General features: G+C 43.1%; 1 protein-coding gene across 6 annotated transcripts in view; it reads right to left on the bottom strand.

Moving 5' to 3' along the window:
- The window catches only part of ARMC3 (armadillo repeat containing 3), a 103,417-nt gene that overhangs the window by 59,196 nt on the left and 25,475 nt on the right, over positions 1–18,746 (bottom strand). For all 6 annotated transcript variants that reach the window (XM_054020681.1, XM_054020682.1, XM_054020684.1 and 3 more), the window contains exons 5-9: positions 14,443–14,568; positions 5,820–5,888; positions 5,318–5,493; positions 3,816–4,010; positions 1,921–2,104 (exon numbers count right to left, since the gene is read on the bottom strand). In XM_054020681.1, the coding sequence (XP_053876656.1) occupies positions 1,921–2,104; positions 3,816–4,010; positions 5,318–5,493; positions 5,820–5,888; positions 14,443–14,568 (750 nt within the window). The remainder of the gene's footprint in view (positions 1–1,920; positions 2,105–3,815; positions 4,011–5,317; positions 5,494–5,819; positions 5,889–14,442; positions 14,569–18,746) is intronic.

The following is an 18,746-nucleotide window of genomic DNA, read 5'->3' as shown; positions in this document are numbered from 1 at the left end:
CGAAAATCTTTTCTTTGTCTGTTGGTCTCCGGAGACCCAGTTTGAACTAGCATATGCCAGCCTCCCTCGGGGGAGGGAGAGGTTGAACCTCTCTGGAGGTGTGTACAACCTAAGGGATTGACTTTACTCACCCCACACTATTTTTCATTCCTAGAGGAGCCGCAGTAACTCTCCACTCTTCCCACCAGAGGTATTTTCACGTATAGACTTATTTAAACAGCAGTCTCAAGGGCAAAAGTGATGAGTATGTTCTGCATAATTCTGAACTCAATGGTGAATTAAAAAAACCTGTCTGCAAAAATAGGAACCATGCTATGAATAATTATAAAAAGATAAGAAAAAATCCTATCTAAATCCACAGGGATTATTAATCTGCAGGACATTTAAAGTCTATTATGTCCCTGCAATAGGAATTTATACCCTAACTTGCCTGACATTTAGATGAGCAGTTGTAGGTTTAAGAGAGGGAACTAGCCCAATTATTGCTATTCAGGTTTAACCAGTGCCAATGAGGAATATTTTCTGGCAAACAACGCTTGAGATATCAGGTATCTAAAATCATTAAATAAAAGATAAAGGCCCAAATTTTCAGAGGCCAAGATTCCCTTTTTGGAAGCATTTTGTATAGGGTTACCATATTTGCACAGTCAAAAAAGAGGACACGGGGGGGAGGGGCCCCACTCTAGCCCCGCCCCTGCCCTGCCCCACCCCCAATCACTCCCTCCCACCCCCTGTCTGCCCCCCTCAGAACCTCCAACTCCCCCCTGCTCCTTGTCCCCTGACTGCCCCCTCCTGGGACCCTGCCACTAACTGCCCCCCTAGGACCCTACCTGTCCCCTGACTGCCCCGACCCTTATCCACACCCCCACCCCATATTCACACCCCCGCCCCCAGACAGACCCCGGGGACTCCCATGCCCTATCCAACTGCTCCCTGCTCACTGACAAGACCCCCAGAACTCCTGACCCATCCCACCTCCTCTGCTCCCTGCCTGCCTCGACCCCTCTCCACATCCCTGCCCCCCTGACAGCCCCCCCAGAACCCCCGACCCATGCAACCCCCCACTCCCTATCCCCCGACCAGGGCCGGCTTTAACAAGAGCCCAGGAATCGGGCTGCGCTCTGGCCAGAGTCGCGGGGTTTGAGGCCAGGCCAAGCTGGGCCCGCTGGGGCCGGGGGTGCTCGGCCGGCACCGCTCGGCCATAACTGGGGCCGGTGCCCCGGGGCCCGAGCTGGGCCGGGCTGGAGCCGCTGGGGCCAGGAGTGCTCGGCCGGCGCCGCTTGGCCGGAGGTGCTCGGCTGGGGCCGGGCCGGCCGCCCTGGGCCAGAGCTGCTGGGGTCGGGGCCGGCACGCTCAGCCGGAACCGGAGCCGCTGGGGCTGGGGCTGGGCCGGTGCGCTCGGCCGGAACTGGGGCCGGTGCCCCGGGGCCCGAACCAGGCCGGGCCGGAGCCACTGGGGCCGGCCGGGGCCAGACTGGGCCACGTTGCGCCTCCCTGGAACCCTCCTCCTCGCGTCCCGCCGCCCCAGCTTACCTGCTGCTGCCCGCCTGCCCCTGCTTCTTTTCAGACTTCCCGCGAAGATCTGATTCGCGGGAAGCAGGGGAGGGGGAGGAGCAGGGGGCGGAGCGTTCAGGAGACGGGAGGAGGGGGAAGACAGCTGCGGGGCCCGGGGCGTGCTAAGGCTACAGGGGATGGGGGGAACCGAGAAGGGGCTTTGGCTGCCAAGCAGCGCCGCTTTTCGATCTATAAATAGCCGACCGCCATTCATTTGTGGAATTATTTCTTCCCAGCACAATTAGTATTGTATTACTATAGTATTAGTATTCCCTCAGGCTGGGAAGTGACCCTCAGGCTGGCTGAAAATTCACCCCCACAGGATTTCCATAAGAAATGAACATAGAACTTTAAAAAGTGACATACGATCATAAGCTGCTTTAGTAATTGCCTTTGCTGCATTCTTCTGAATATCAGGAATGGTAGACATTTCTGCAAATGAAAGTAGCTTTTTAAGACCTCCTGTCTGCTGAATTAGTTGCATAGTATCCACATCCTCAAGACAATTTGCCACCACTGCAAGAGCTTCCACATGAAGATCATTAAATTCCTAGTAAGAAAAATAAAAAGTCTTCTAATGAGGATTAAAATATCTTTAACTTTTCTACCTTCTAAGATAATTACCATAATTAATTACTGCACATTCTGGTACACAATGAAATCCATTGTGCATCTTTTAAAAATATGTTGATAGACTCCACAACCTGTGTTAACTTGGAGTCAAGCTTGGTTACAATTTTGAAAAAAATGGAAAGACTCCCATTGATTTCAATGGGCTTTGGATCAGGCCCTTAGAGTGAACTGGATATCTTAAGGTTTCAAAGAGCTTTACTATATAATTAAGCCTTACAATACTCCAGAGGTAGGCAACCTATGGCATGCGTGCCGAAGGCGGCACGCGAGCTGATTTTCAGTGGCACTCACACTGCCTGGGTCCTGGCCACTGGTCCAGGAGGCTCTGTATTTTAATTTAATTTTAAATGAAGCTTCTTAAGCATTTTAAAAACCTTACTTACTTTACATACAACAATAGTTTAGTTATGTATTATAGACTTATAGAAAGAGACCTTCTAAAAACATTAAAATGTATTACTGGCACGCAAAACCTTAAATTAGAGTGAATAAATGAAGACTTGGCACATCACTTCTGAAAGGCTGCCGACCCCTGTGATACTCCCACGAGGGAAATAAGTATCATTATATTCATTTTACAGATGGTTAAAACTGAGGCAGTAGGTGCTCAAGTGACTCATTCCAGATCCCAGAGCCAGAGCCACTGCTAAGCATAAGCAGACTAAGCAATTACTTAGGATGCCAAGCAGCTCAAGGGAGCCACTATTCGCTTTTTTAGTATGTGATGTGTTGGGGAGGGAAGGGGAAGGGGAAGGGATTATTCCTGCTTAGCGCCCCCAGTGGGACAGCATTACCTCTGCCTGGAGCAGTGGAGTATCCAAGTCAGGAATGGAACCTGGAATCACTGGTGTTTAGACTAAATTAAGGGAACAAGATTGGCTCTGAAACTGTGCACTAGCACTGGACAAAATATAGAAAATGGAAAACGTCACATAAAATTAAGCCATGTGAATTCTTCCACTATTTGAAATACTTTGAAAAATGTTCAGTAATGTCATTATAAAAAGAGTGTTAACAGAACCAAAACGATAAAACATAGTGATTCACTCACCAGGTATAGCTGTAAAAAAAAAAAAATGATTTTCCAACTACCACTTAGATGTGATGAGATGTTATTTTTATCTGAACAAGCTGACAGGCTGAAAAACAAAACCAAATCTGCTTCCCAGATGATGGTTAATATGAGAGAAACCCTTCCTCTACTTTATCATCTCTCCGCATGTTACTGATCAGTACCACAGCAATGACAAAAACAACCTAGGCTGCTGCTCTTCTTGGGCACCATCCTTACGTGTAGTACCTCATTCATGAGTGACCCATTGATTACACATACCACATTCAGTCTTTTCAAATGAATTATTACTACTCTGGTTACACTAAAAGGGGCAAAACATTCAAAAGGCAAACATTTATTTTGTTTATACTTTTCAAAGAAATAGCATTAATGAACATTTCTCTGGATTTAGTTTACTCTGTCAATTTGTCAGCTCTTACTTCCCACAACAACAAATTTAAAATGATGAAGTTCATTTCTTTAGTAGGATGCATGGATGAAGATTGGATACAGAATATCTGAAACACACTTTTTCAAGTTTACATTTATCGTTCATATTTCAAATAAACTGTACCTTAGTTTCCAGTATCTTAAAAAGATGCTCTAATCCTTGGTTTTCTCTCAGTATTATCCTGGTTTCTCTGTCATTGCTAATTACACCAAAGGTTTTGAGAGCTAACAATTGAACAACTGGATATTCAGATTTCAGCAGTTCCAGCAAGGCAGGAATTGCATTTAGTTCACGAACTGCAGCCCGGCTTTGAAAATCCTGCAGTGAAATACCAAACTGAGTAAGTATAATTGATAGCACAACTGTTGGCTTTACATAAAGAACAAAGAAACTCTGATTTCAAACATATATTAATGAGCTAATATTTTGCAACTTTTAATTCTGAAGGTCTCTTTCCATTTGGGCTAAAAATGGAAATTGAAATAAGTATTCCACAAAACAATATTCAAAACAGTCCAAAGAATTTTGCATTACTAAAGAATTAATTATAATGTCTAGTCATGGTTGAGGAGGCTGAAAATACTGATGCTTATCTCAGTCCATATATGGATTTTTTGGAAAAGTTTGGTGAAATTTAGTTTGAGCATTTCAAGTTATCATACTGACAAAAAAGAGACTTTTTCACACTTTGAAGCACTTGTTTGGTTTCCTCTCTTAGGCTTCAAAAACTAAAAAACTGGTTTTGTTTAATATTTCAACCTTTGCATATATATCTAATCTATATCTATACTGCTCAGTGAAGAATGTATACTATACCATATTAAAATGGTAAAGGAATAAAGTAGTTACAATCTGTTTATAATAGCATATTGCACCTGTGCAGTGTGTAATTTTCCTTATCAATTTAAGCAAGCACCTGGTGCAATTATCCAGATACACCCTGCAACGAAGTCAGCAAGATAGCATGAGAGGAGAAACAGCAAAACATGATTCAGAAAAAAGACTTGTTCTGATGGCCCAAAAAAGAGAACCATGAATTTAATTCATTACTGAATTGATTTGCCTAGCCTCTGAAAAGAACTACTATACAACTGTACCATTCTTTTGCTAAGCAACATATGGGTGACATTAGTGCTGATTGTGAAAGTAGTCAATTACAATACCTGCCTCCCATATGGAAAAAAAACTGCCAACAGTTTTCACCTATATTTAGGAATAAGTTCAAAATCATAGTGTGGATTTGTTTGTAAGAATAAGGCAAGATGCAATTTTAATCACCCTATTTGTGCAGTTTTGAATAGACAGACATTTCTGTAACCCTTAGTATGGGGATAAAGACTTGCCAAATGAAAAAGCAAGATTTTTATTTCAACAAACATTTTTGGGTCTGATTTTGATCTTGCTCACACTGGTGTAAATCAAGAGTAACTGAGCTGAAGTCAAAAGAGCTATAGTAAAGTAAAACTATAGCTGAAACTGAGATGAGACTCAGGCCCTTTGAGATTAAGTGATTTTTCAATAAATTGATAAATTCTAGATATTACAGGAATAGAACCAGATATTTTAAAGTGATTAACCTCTAGAAAAGAAATAAAAATACAATGCTTATCTGTCTCTGTAATTACCTGTACGAGGTGATAGATGCATTCAACAGAGTTCTTCTTAACGTCAGGATCAGGGCTACTTAGCAATCTGATAAGTGGTTCTAGTCCACCTTGCTCAAATATTTGCACTTTACTGGTATATTCAACTGCCATATGTGCTAGGCAAAGACTGGCAAACTCATGGACAACTATATCTTCTACAGGGTGAAAATAAAATTAGGTTTTATTCAATAGAATATATGCTCATTCATCCATTGGGTTAAAATATTATTTGAAAGTCAATAAACATTAGCTGTTAACCTTACCTTACTTTGCTATAAACATGCTGTTCAATCGACATAACATATCATAATACTCAGTAAATTACTGAATTGTGGCTATAAAAGCATTAGGTCAATCACTTATCTAATGTGTTATGACAAATCATAACTTACAAGAAAGCTTTTTATTAAATTGCCTGATCAGACAATGAAAGTAAATTACTTTTGACAGTATTTTTACACAAAGGAGCACTGCAGGTTACCTTCTGGCGCCAGCCGAGCTATGACTGAATTTGTGACATCTAGCTCTCTTAATAATTTTCTGACGTCATCTACAATGAGAGAAAAATAAATATGAAGATTTTTGTGTGGTTAGATGGAAATAATGTAGAAATACAGCTGATGCACAGAATGAAAAGCAAGGTGAAAACTCAATGAGGTTGTTTAATGCTACTCCATGATCCTGAGAAACTGACTTACGCCTTCTCTACACTTAAAAATTAGATTGTTCTAGCTATGTTGCTCAGGACTGTGAAATTTTTTTGCCCTGAGCGCCATAGTCAGGTCATGCTAACTCCTGGTATAGATGGAACTAGGTCAACAGAAGACTTCTTCTTCCAACTTAGCTACCATCTCTTAGAGAGGTGGATTAACTACATCACTGAAAAAACCCTTATTCGATATGGGAAGCACCTACACTATGGTACTACAGCAGCACAGCTGCAGCGTCATAGCTGTGCCACTGTGGTGGCTGTAGTATAAATATTGCTATAGCTAGGAGAGATATATAACTTGGATCCTAGTGAGATGGTAATGGGCAGAGTGAACATATGACAGACAGAGCCTTGCAAGTATCAAAGTGCATACAATTTTTAAAGAAGACAACAGTCTTTGTTGTTTTGATTTACAGACGCATCCCCAAAATTCATTAAATATTCCATCAAAAGACGCAGGAAAAGGAGAGGTTACTCACCTGGTGCAGTAACTCAAGTTCTTCAAGATCTTGTCCCTGTGGGTGTTCCACTTTAGGTGACTCATTATCAGTAACCCTTTAAGAAGGTAGGCGTTTCGGAACACAGTCCGAAGAAAGAACTGTGTTACCTACTGCATATGATCTTGCAGCGTGAACTCAAGCATAGTGGTCAGAAAACATGTGAACTGAGGACCATGTTGCAGATCTGCAGATTTCAGCAACCAGAACATCTTTGAGTAGGGCTAGAGATGTAGACTGATCTAGTAGAGTCAGCAGTCACTCTTGGGGGAAGTGTAATCTCAGCGAAACCAAAACAGGCAATAATGCATCCATAGGTCGAATTAAAAAGCCTCTGAGTGGTAGGTCTTGGGGAGCACCTATCTGCAATAGAAACACAGTTTAGGGGTCTTGCTGAATGGCATAGTTCTGTCCAAGTAAAAGGCTAATGCCCTCTTAACATCTAATATATGAAAAGCAGACTAATGTGCAGACTGATGAGGCTTAGAAAAAAAAATCTGGAAGGTGAATAGTTTGGTTGATATGAAATTCAGAAGACACTTTAGGTAAAAACTGCAGCTGGGATGATAAAGATACCTTCTTCTTAGAGAACAATGTATAAGTAGGATCTGCCATTAGAGCCCCTCATCACCCCAATCCTTTGAACAGAAGTAACAGTCATGAAAAAGGCCAGCTTCATACGCAGATGTATCAGCGAGCATGTAGCTAGTAGCTCAAAGGACTGTTTCGTGAGACGATTAAGAACCAGGTTTAGATTCCAAAGTGGTGTAGGAACTCTAATCTGTGGAAAAAGATTGATAAATCCTTTTAGGAATCTCACTGTGGTCAGAGGAGCAAATACTGAGAAACCTTCTACTGGCATACGGAAAGCTGCTGTCACCGCTAAACCTTGATAGAACTCACAGAATGGCTTGAATTTTTCAATTCCAACAGGTAATCCAAGACTCAGGAAAGAGACGACTGGACAGGAGAAAGATGGTGCTGGTTACACAAAGATTATATCTTCTCCATTTCTTGTATGATGTCTTGTAGATTCCTTTCTGCTATTCAAAAGTACATTTTGTCCTTTGATGAACAGGTGACTTCTAGTCCCAAGAACCACTGAGGAACCAATCTTGCAGTTTCAGAACATTCAGATTGGGGTGAAGCATCTGACCCACATCTTGAGACAACAGTTGCAGTTTGATCGGGAGCCGTCACAGAAAGCAAGTGGTGAGTTTGATGAGGTAAAGAAACCAAACTTATGTTGGCCAAGTTAGTGCAATCAAAATGACTTTGGCTTGGTCCTGTCTGATCTTAATAAGGACCTTTAAGAGCAACGGAGTTGGAGGATATGCATAAAAAGATGTTTTGTCCATGTAATGAGGAAAGCCTCTCCTAGAGATTGGTACCCCATTGGAACAGAATTTCCTGCACTTTGTTTTGGCTACTATGGCAAAAAGGTTGACTTCTGGAAATCCCCAAGCTAGGAATATTTTGTTGAGGACTCGAAATTCCAACTCCCATTTGTAATTTAAGGAGAAATGTCTGCTGAGGTTGTCCACCATGCTGTTTTGTATACCCAGGAAGTAACAAGCCAAGATGACTATCTGATTGGCTGTGCACCAGTTCCAAAGCTTTACTGCTTTGGTGCAGAGTGAGGGGGAAACGTACTCTATCCTGAAAAAACAACAAGGAGTCTGGTGGCACCTTAAAGACTAACAGGTACTCTATCTTGGTGATTCATATAATACGTGCATACTATGTTGTCTGTCATGATCTTGATGGACTTGTTTTTGAACAGGGGAAGAAAGTGGAGGCAAGCATTTCTGATCACTCTTAACTTCAACAGATTGATGTGCAAGCACTGTTCTTGTTGTGACCATTTGCCTTGGTCTGTGTGAGGACCCAAATGTGTTCCCCATTCCAAGAGGGAAGTGTCCAATGTTATTATGACTGTTGGGGGATTCTGGTTGAACAGGATTCCTGCACAGACCTTGGAAGGATTCATCCACCCAGTGAATGACTGTAGGACCTGGCTGGATACAGACACCTTCTTGTTCAAGCTGTGTTTGTTGGGTACATAAACTATCCTGAGCCACCCCTGGAGACATGAAAGATGCAACCTGGTGTTTTGTGTCAAAACTCAAGTTGCCATGCGTCCCAGTAATTGCAGACTTGTCCTTGCTGGAACTTGAGGGCTGAGCTACACTTTTTGGATAAGGTCCTTCAAAGCAAAGAACTTATCAAGGGGGAGATAAGCTCTGCCTGTTATTGAATCTGGAAACATTCCAAAAACAATTGTTGTGTAGGGGGTCAATATTGATTTCTCAAGATTTAGATGTAGACCTAGATTTTGGAATAGTGAAGTTGTTGTTTGAGCTGCTGACCAAACCTCCTGATATGATTGACCCTTGAGGAGCCAGTTGTCGAGGTAGGGAAAAACAGTTATTCCTAAACAAAATGGTATGACCGCCATGATTTTTAAGAAAGCTCCTGGGGCAGATGACAAGCCGAAGGGTAGGACATCCGTACTGCTAATGATTGTGATTGAATGTGAAATGAAGAAATCTTTTGTGAGATGGGTGAAACCCTATTTGAAAATAGGCATCTTTGAGATCAAGGATCGCAAACCAGTTCCCTAATTCCAGGGAGGGAATTATAGCTGTTAGGGATGCCATCCTGAATTTCAGATGTCAACATGCTTGTTCAATTGTCTGACATCTAATAACGGCCTCCAATCCCCATTATTCTTGGGTATCAGAAAATATCTTGAATAGCATCCTTTTCCTCTGCATTGAGGTGGGATTGGTTCTATGGCGCCTAGAAGCAATGAGATCTTCTGTTTCATCAATTGATAGCGAGAGAGGTCCCTGAAGAGGGACGGGGGTTGGAAGGGCAGGATGGAGGTAATTTGGATAGTATAACCCAAAGTAATGGCCTCCAATACCCATTTGTCTGATGTTATAGTCCCTCATGCTTCCTGAAAAGGACAGAGGAGGTGTCCAAATTGAGGAAGGGGGTTGTGTCATGCAGCTGAGAAAAACCTGGTCATTGGGTGGTTTGGACGCTCAACCAAACCATCTAAACTGGTGTTTGGACAATGTTGAAGGTTGGCATGACGCAGTAAAGGTAGTTCTAGGCTTTTTCTTTGAAAACCTCAACTTCTTACCAGTGGTATCGGTGGCCTACAGAAGGCAAAAAATTGAGCAGGGCAAGATATTTGTGCTAACTGAGACCTGCTAAATGTCCTCTCATTTGCAAGCTGCTCTAGAATCCTTTAGGGTAAGAGTCATTCGTGAAGTCTGCAAAAAGCGTATGGCCATCGAAAGATAAATCTTCCATGCTTGATTGAACCTCCTGTGGAAACTCAGACAACTGAAGCCATGAAGCTCATACCATTGCTATGGAGGTGGAAATAGACCTGGCTGTAGTATCTGCCACATTGAATGAGGACTTCAGTGAAGTTTTTGCTAAGCTGACCCTCCTTTATTATGGCTCTGAACTGTTCGTGATGTTCCTGTGGTAAATGGTCAATAGAAGTATTAAGCTTCTGTAGTTCAGTTAGACATATTTTGACATCAGTGCCTGGTGGTTAGCTATCCTGAACTGAACATTTCTGGTCCTTATCATAAGGAGTAGGTTTTGGAGTATGTTGCCATCCCCTGGTGCTGGATAAGAAAATAAAAACTCAGAATCTCTGGCCGAGACATAATTTTTTTTTTTTATCAGCCCTCTTGATGCGGGGGAGGCATTGCCTCTTGAGGTAATTTGCCAGATGAACCTGGCTGGCTCAAGGAGTGCTTCATTAATTGGCATACCACCCATGCTGAGATACGAGGTGTGTGATATGTTTAGAAGCTTGTGATGGGAATCCAGGACTTCTTCCAGGGGAATTTGCAAGGTGTCAGCAACCCACATCATCAGGTCCTGAGATTGTCTCATCAGCTAATGATGGTGGTGGTGGCATTACTGCCTCATCTAGTGATGATAGGGGGTAACCTCCTTGTCTGCCCTTCCCTCTTGCTCCTCAAAGGTATTCCCGGGCTCAGAGTGGGGAGGAGGGATGGATGGTACCAGGGAAAAAGTCTTCTGTGTTCCCTGTGAAACTGAGTTTAGGTCCCTCAAAACTGCAAGGGGATCCTAGTAAGGCAAATGAGGAAGACTATAAGGCATGGGGGGAGGTATCCAACACTGGTCATCCCAAATGTTGGAAGACAGGGGTCTGGTGTCCTGCCTTTGTTACATCTGTAACAGAGAATAACATCTCCCAGAATAAATCGGAGAGCCTTGAACAGAAAGTTCAGAATCTGAGTCAGAATGCTCCTCCATATATTTTATCTCTGGTGACATCCTCTCCTCATGGGTAGTGGGAGATGAAGAAGAGGTAGATCTCATGGAAACATGAGCAGGCCGTGACCCAGTCAACCTTGCTACCGAGAGATGTCCAGAGATTGCAAAGTGGTCTTTCAGATACTGGAATTCCTGCAGTACTGGCAGCACAACAGAACTCAATACAAACCCCAATGATGTTGCAGAAGCTGTTGTGCGAGGCACTGACATCTGTACCAAGGGGGTTGAGGATTCCATTGAAGGCAGTCTCTTGGTAGTAACAATCTTTGGTACTGAGCCCTTTAATACTGAGGAATGGAACTTAGTTGAATTCTTAGAATCCTTCACCGTACCTGAAGTACTCAGAGCCTCACTAGCACTCCTCTGGGGGGTCTGAGGTTTCCAGTGACCGGATCTTCTTTGATGAGGAACTCTGTTCTGCTCCTCTTCTCCCTTCCTTATACTTTGAGTGGGAAGCTCTCAGTGTGACGGTTATAGGCACCTCTCTCATAAAGAGTGTTGGAGACTGCGGGTTTGATGCCTTCTTCCTCTTGGAAGCTCTCGGTGACCATGATCTTGATGACGGGAACTGACAGAAGTGGAGGATCCCTGTACAGGGGGGTTCTCTGCTCCTTGTTCAGCAGCCGGCCTCCAGACTTGCTCCATCATTAACAGCCTATATTTTATTTCCCTGTTCTTCTGGGATCTTCCTTTAAAAGAAGAGCAGATCTTACACTTGCTGGGAATGTGAGAGTCTTCCAAACAACCAATGCATTGGGAGTGCCTGTCACTAAAAGGAATTGCTTCTTGACAAGAGAGGCACCTTTCAAAAGTCTGGGGAGTCTGATATCCCTGAAAGGAGAAAATTTGTTCAAGCCCCTTCATAGGGGAAAAAGAAAATACACATTTTTTGAAGAAAAGAACAAGGAAGATCAAATGTTCCTACAACTATAAGGTACTAAACCTGCTACTACAAGGACTAATTATAGAAGCTAAAACACTAATACAGGATGGAAGAGGTGCACAGTAAATTGACACATACTAGACTCCATCTCTGTCCGAAGGCAGTCGAGAAGGAACTGAGGGCAGTTAATCCATGCAGCCCTATACTACGCTCACACGCAGAATTCATGTCCCCTGCAGGCGTCCTTGCTTCCCTGCAGAAAAATGACTTTCTGATGGGGAAGCAAAGGGAAGCCGCCACAGCAGTCACACACTCCTCCCCAGCAGTGTGGCCATGTCATTTTGGGCACCCAGAGCAGCCAATGGAGAGATAAATCACTGCTGGGAGTAGGAGGGGAGGGAAGTGGGAGGGGAGGAGATGCTCCAGCCGGTGTCTCCTACCCTGCGCCAGGCTCAGCTCCTCTTCCCCTGCAAGAAATGTTCAGGGCCAGGTCAGACCTACCTCCAGAAACCTCCCCCAGCTGCAGGAAGCTCTGCATACCCCCCTGCTTACCGTCCCCATCGCTCCTCAGCCACCGGGGGCAGGGTAACTGTACAAGGAGCTGCTCCTCTGTCCACCCAACCCCCATGCATCTGGACCTCCCATACCTAAACCCCAGTGCTGAGCCTCACCCCTCCGCACCCCTAATCCCCACCCTGCCAAGCCCCACCCCCCTTGCATCCAGACCCCCACTGAGCCCCTCCCCCATTCACCAAGACCCCCCTCACTGGCTGCCTGCAGCCAGAGTGTCCCATACAGAACCCTCTCACCCCACACCTGGATCCCCCCACACCAGGATCCCGCTGAGCTGAGCCTGCTTGCCCCACACCTGGATCAGGGGCCAGAACTGGGTGTGCATGTGAGATTCTGTCCCTCTCACTTGCTATCTTGGTGCACCTGGTGTGGAGGGGCAGGGCACTCGGGTGTTTCTGGGGCAGGCCTGGCCCTTGCGCTGTGTCAGGATTGGGTGCAGCTTCACCGCCAATTCCATATTCCGAGGAGGGCTGCAGCGTGATCTCCCACCTCCATGGAGCCAGTGGCCTGTGTTCCCCACTGCCATGCTGGAGCCTCCCCATTTATTAGTGACAAATAAAATATGCAGAACTTTAAAATATTGTGCGCAGATTTTTTTTTTTTTTTGGCACAGAATTCCCTCAGGAGTACTATACAGCCTCATACAGGGCAAGAGGATGTGTAGGGTACATGAGTGGGTCAATCAGGCACTGCTATCAAAAATCTCCAACCAAAGGTGGAGGGGTACATGCATACTTAATGTGGAGCATCCACAGGCACACTGATCAAAGAATACTTGCTTCTGACAAGTTATTCAACTTACTAGTTATTGCAAAGATTTAGGCAGCAAACACCTAAACCTAACCTTTGGAATAAACAACAATTTGTTTTTTGGCAAGGATTAAGGATTTTTTTTATTGCCCTAAAATAATCTTTGAAGAATTTGTTTTTCAAAGTAATCATTTTCTAATTTCCTGATGACACAGCACACATAGCAAATTTCATATCTGATTCTCAAAAAATGTAATTTTTATGGGTTCTGTAAAAACTATGACAAAGACATTTTGAGAGAGACTTTTAAAAGACATTATAATTGTTGCCCATTTGCTTAGCATAAACACTGCCAACAGGAGACACAGATTCAGGAACTGACTTGAGACACTTACTCTTTGAGACAGTCGATATCATAATATTATGATGCTGTGTTGCAGCCTATCAACATGTCACAGTGTTCATGTTTGTACTGGAGGAAAAACAGTTAAAGGTGAACCTACATAAAGGGAAAGGACCTAGATGTTTACAGGGGCAGATCCTTCAGACCCGGCCTTGAGGCATTTGTTGGTGCACCAGAAATGGGAGTGTGTTCCAAAAATAAGGGGCAGTATGGAAGAAGGCATGATGATGAAAAGGGGAATAGCTTACAATAGGAGTCAGTGAGAAAGAGGCTTGATACGGAGCAAAAGGGCCAAGAGGAAAAGTAGGAAGAAACCAGAGCAGAAATGTAAGCAGGTGGGGAGCTGTGCAGTGCCTTGAAGGTCAGAAGCAGAAGCTAGAACTTGGTATGGAAGGCAGTGAAAAGATTTAAATAGGGCATGACAGGAAACAAAGTTGGTCAGGTTACTTACAAAAAAGTGACATCGTCTGTGATACTAGCAGAGTGGAAACTTATAAAGGATTGGAAAAATACTATTTACTTATATCTTCTTCATTTTCTTAGATAACTTATTTAACCATAGCTTTTGCTGGGGATGGTAAGCAGTAGCTAATTCTTTTTCCTCTACTTTCTATAAAAGGGAAGTTATCAAGCCTTTCTAGACATGCTAGAATTCCAGTAGCTAGCCATTGGAATGTAGACCTAATTATCACATCAATATTAAGTTGTTTGGGGTGAAATGCATTTCTGGTCTAACTATATCACAGATAATTGAGTTACAGCAGAGATAAATTTGGCCCTTTGTGGCTTTTTTTTTTTTTTAGTGTAGGTATTTTTCATATTAGCAAAGAAACAAACATTAGTAGGATGTTTTAATTTGTATCAAAGTTTCCTTTCACGCCACCTATTTCTGCATCAACTGTATTCCTACAAAATACAATTTAATGACAAAAATTAAAAACTGAAGACTCTTACTATTAGAAGCCATGATTCCAAATACCATGATGGCATTTCTGCGCACAAGTGGGTCTTCATGTGAGACTAGTTTAAATAAAGGCTCCACAGCTCCAAGACTAAGAAGTGTCACTTTGTTTTCATCACCTAAACAGTAATTAGGTTTAAATTCCTATATGAATTATTGAAAATACCTTAGACCAGAATGCAACAAAAAGCAATTAATACTAATGCAATATACATTCATATTAATATAAGGTATTATTAACATCAATCTCTTTATTGAATTACAGAATAGATTTCAAATAGTACCAAAATGATCTAAAATAAAGCAATCTAATATAACACTGTCATTAAAATTCTTGGATGGAATTATAGCCCTAAACACTGCAGTATTAAACATAATACACCACATGTAAATAAAAAAATGTGTGGTTCACATAGATGTGATGTCATATCCAGGGCTGGATTAAAGCATAGGCACTAAAGGCCTGGGTCTAAGACCCCAGCTCTTGAAGTCATATGATCACCTCAGACTCCTCATGAAAATATAAAGTAAGTTTCTAGCCCATATGATTGTGAAGGAAAGTTTGAAAAGGTGAACGAAGTGTAACTGCTTGTCTTCAGAGAGCCTGAAACAACAGCTCTGAAAGTTGTGCACTGCCCTATGCATATCAATGAGGTGTTGATCCAAGGCCCACTAGGCTGGAGGGATACCACCAACACCAACCTAACAAAAGAGCAAGGAAAAAGCAAGATCCATGTCACTAACCCAGGGGTTCCCAAAGTTTTGCTGGCATGACCCCATTTTAATGAAGTTTTTCCTGCAGGAACCCCAGACAGCATGGAGGACACCATTTTGAAGAGCAAACTGACATTCTCTGCACAGTATGACCACACACACTCCATACATACAAAGTTACACTGTGCAGAGGACAGGGGGTAGCCGTGTTAGTCTGTATCTACAAAAACAACAAGGAGTCTGGTGGCACCTTAAAGACTAACAGATTTATTTGGGCATAAGCTTTCGTGAGTAAAAACCTCACTTCTTCGGATGCATAGAGTGAAAGTTACAGATGCAGGCATTATATACTGACACATGGAGAGCAGGGAGTTACTTCACAAGTGGAGAACCAGTGTTGACAGTGCCAATTCAATCAGGGTGGATGTATTGTGTATTATTGGGAGTGGACTACATCCACCCTGATTGAATTGGCACTGTCAACACTGGTTCTCCACTTGTGAAGTAACTCCCTGCTCTCCATGTGTCAGTATATAATGCCTGCATCTGTAACTTTCACTCTATGCATCCGAAGAAGTGAGGTTTTTACTCACGAAAGCTTATGCCCAAATAAATCTGTTAGTCTTTAAGGTGCCACCAGACTCCTTGTTGTTTGTGCAGAGGACAACATTTTGTAGAGCAAAATGGTGTCCTCCATGCATCATGACCTTGCACGCACCGTACATGCAAGGTCATGCGGTGTGGAGCAAAATGACGTCCTCTGCACAGCAGGGATTGCCGTGACCCCATCTGTTGATAGCAATTGTATGGAGAGTACTGCTCAGTCTCTGCAGCCTCCAGAGGCAATATACTCAGTCACTCTGGGGGGATGGAACATGCACAGTCCAATCACACAGAAGAGCCATGCATGGATGGGTTTGCTCATTAAGAGAATCATTTTACAATTCAGCAGCCAAGTTGTATAATATCTCTACTGGGCATGTGCAAACTGAGGTTTTTCAAAGGCTCATTCATATCTTGTCCAATTTGGGTGATTGTTCATAGAAATAGCAAAGCCACATTCCTGATGTTAGGGCAACCTCACTTCCCTCCGTCAAATTTCAATCCTTATTCCAAAGCCTGGAGGTGCGACAACTTCACCAAAAAACTGTACAACCAATTTGTTAATTACTCAAAACAATATATTTTCTCTTAATATAACTCTTGGAAATGCCTTTTGGAAAGTTCCAGTAAAAACAAGATTCAGCCTGAGACAGACATCTAGCATGGAAAATTTCAGTCCAAGTGGTTAAAGTCTGGCAAAGTTATAAAAACTGAAAACCAAGTCTTATAATGGGAAGCGTTGGGCAAGCTTAACAAATCCATTTCTGGAGAAGCCACAAATGGAACGAGCCATTGGGTAGTTTTGTATGGCAGAATAAAAGTATCAAATCGTCTGAGATGGGAGTGGGCACCATCAAGGAACATGACCCTGGAAATGTTAGCTGTAGAGAAGGCAAAAGTAGCCTGGGGAGTCATATTCTTGTACAATATGCAGGCCCCGGTATAATACAAATAAATAACCACATTAATTGCTTCATAATTGAAACTGAGAATTCAAACCTTCATTTAAAAATGGTTGTCAAATGTGAATCAAATGGAAACAGATGTATTGGCGTTTGCCTGCGTCTGCAAACAGACTAAAACAATAGCTCTGAGGTAGACTGTCACAGCCCTTAGTTGGCTGCACAGAAGAGGAAGGGGAGTAAAGCCCGCCCTTTCTCCTCTCCCTAGCCCTGCTCAGATTATGCTTCTGGCCACAGGGGACAGTGTAGGAATTGCTTATCCAACCATCCCCACTTAGAGGAGATGGGCAGGGAGGGAGGGGAGAGTACTCTGTCCTTATTATGTGCTGGCAAGAGTAGCTGACCAGGCACACAATGAGGAGACAGCTGCTCCATTAAAAGGTGTGAAATAACTTACTCTACTGCAAGCAAGTGGGAGCAGAGAAGGAATTGTTCTTGGGGCAGTCCCACTACACACCAGGGGTATGTCTTCAATCAAGGAGTAACTCGTTATCAGCACGCAAGTTTCTCATCTCAAGTTAGCCTAGTTCCAGTGAGAGCAGCCACACTGTGAAGTAACACTCAAGCTGCTGTGTCTGCACTGGTGCTGTACTCGCTCATGTGTGGTGCTTAGACTACTGGGGAGCACAGCCTGTAGTTCTTAGCACTGCAGTAAGCTGAGTTGCTCCATCAATTATTTCCCAGTGAATTGTGGAAGAACTTGTCTGTCCCTTCAGGGCACATGGGTGGAGAGGATGGGACTATGGAAAGGCACTGGAGGACTTGCAGCCCTTGTGGAGCTAGCCTGTGTCCATACTGCAGAGTTGTCATGTTAGGAGCTGGATGAGTTGCGCTCTCTCAGGTTTTAGCCTATACTCCCTCTTGGACAAGAAACTCAAACTAACAGCACCAGTGAACCATTTTATGTGTGTGGATTGGACTCAAGTTATTACCCGAGTTAACTTTGCAGTGAAGACAAGTCCCACTTCCTAGAATATGTCTCCGCTGCAATTGGGGGTCTGACTGCAGCTCAGGTAAGCATACGTGCACTAGCTTTAATCTAGCTAGTGCAGCTAAAAATAGTGCAAATGTAATGGCATGGACCATGATGTGGGCTAGAAAAGTGAGCATGTACCTAGGTTTCTGGGTGGGCTTGTACAGCCTATGCTGCACCTTCACTGCTATTTTTAGCTGTGCTGGCTAGATTAAAGCTCGCACAAATATGCCTACCTGAACCGAATTGACATCTCCAACTGCAGTGTAGATACACCTTATTCAGGGCTGATTGCAAAAGTACACTCTAGCCCGCTGTGGGGTCAGCAGAACATTCACATTAACTATTTAACAGGTTATTAATTTAGCAGAAACAACAAACTAATATGTTTGTCATTTTTGGACATGTTGGCAGATACAGTGATGCGGTGAGCAAAGGGATAGCTGTCAAGGGCTGTTGGGGTGGGGAACAAGGAATTCAACCCTCTCTCCTCAAATTTACAGTAATCTCTACCCTACCCAAAATATTGCTGCATCTCCTCCTCAGAACCTAAAGTCTCAACTGCATATTGTTTACCAAGCCCAGACTGCATACCTTCCAGGATTCCAGAAACCCCAAATGCTCCCTAGCCAGCAGTCAAAAGCTTCACGTTTTCTCTAACAACTTTAACAATGTCATCAATTTCTGTCAATACAAAAATCTGCAGCACACAGAAACCTTACAATTTAGGGCAACATAAAATAGATGGAATATCATATAAAAATAAATTAAACCAAAGATGCCACCACAGTACACTAATTAGACTAGACTGGGTGGACAGAATTTGGGAAAGGCAGGGCCACATAACTGTGGGTTTCTTTATTAATTATTATTATTGTTGTTACCATAAGACCTAGGAGCCCCAGTCAAAAACCAGGACCTCATTTTGTTAGGCCATTTTTAGGTTCTGTAAAAACCCAGAACAAAAACATGGCCCTGCCCCAATTTATGTTTGATGTGCCACACACATAGTGCCTTGATTATATATAATTTAACAAGAACATTT

This window comes from Malaclemys terrapin, chromosome 2, assembly GCF_027887155.1.
Source record: "Malaclemys terrapin pileata isolate rMalTer1 chromosome 2, rMalTer1.hap1, whole genome shotgun sequence".
NCBI classification, from domain to species: Eukaryota; Metazoa; Chordata; order Testudines; family Emydidae; genus Malaclemys; species Malaclemys terrapin.
This window is presented reverse-complemented; position numbering and strand designations above follow the sequence as displayed.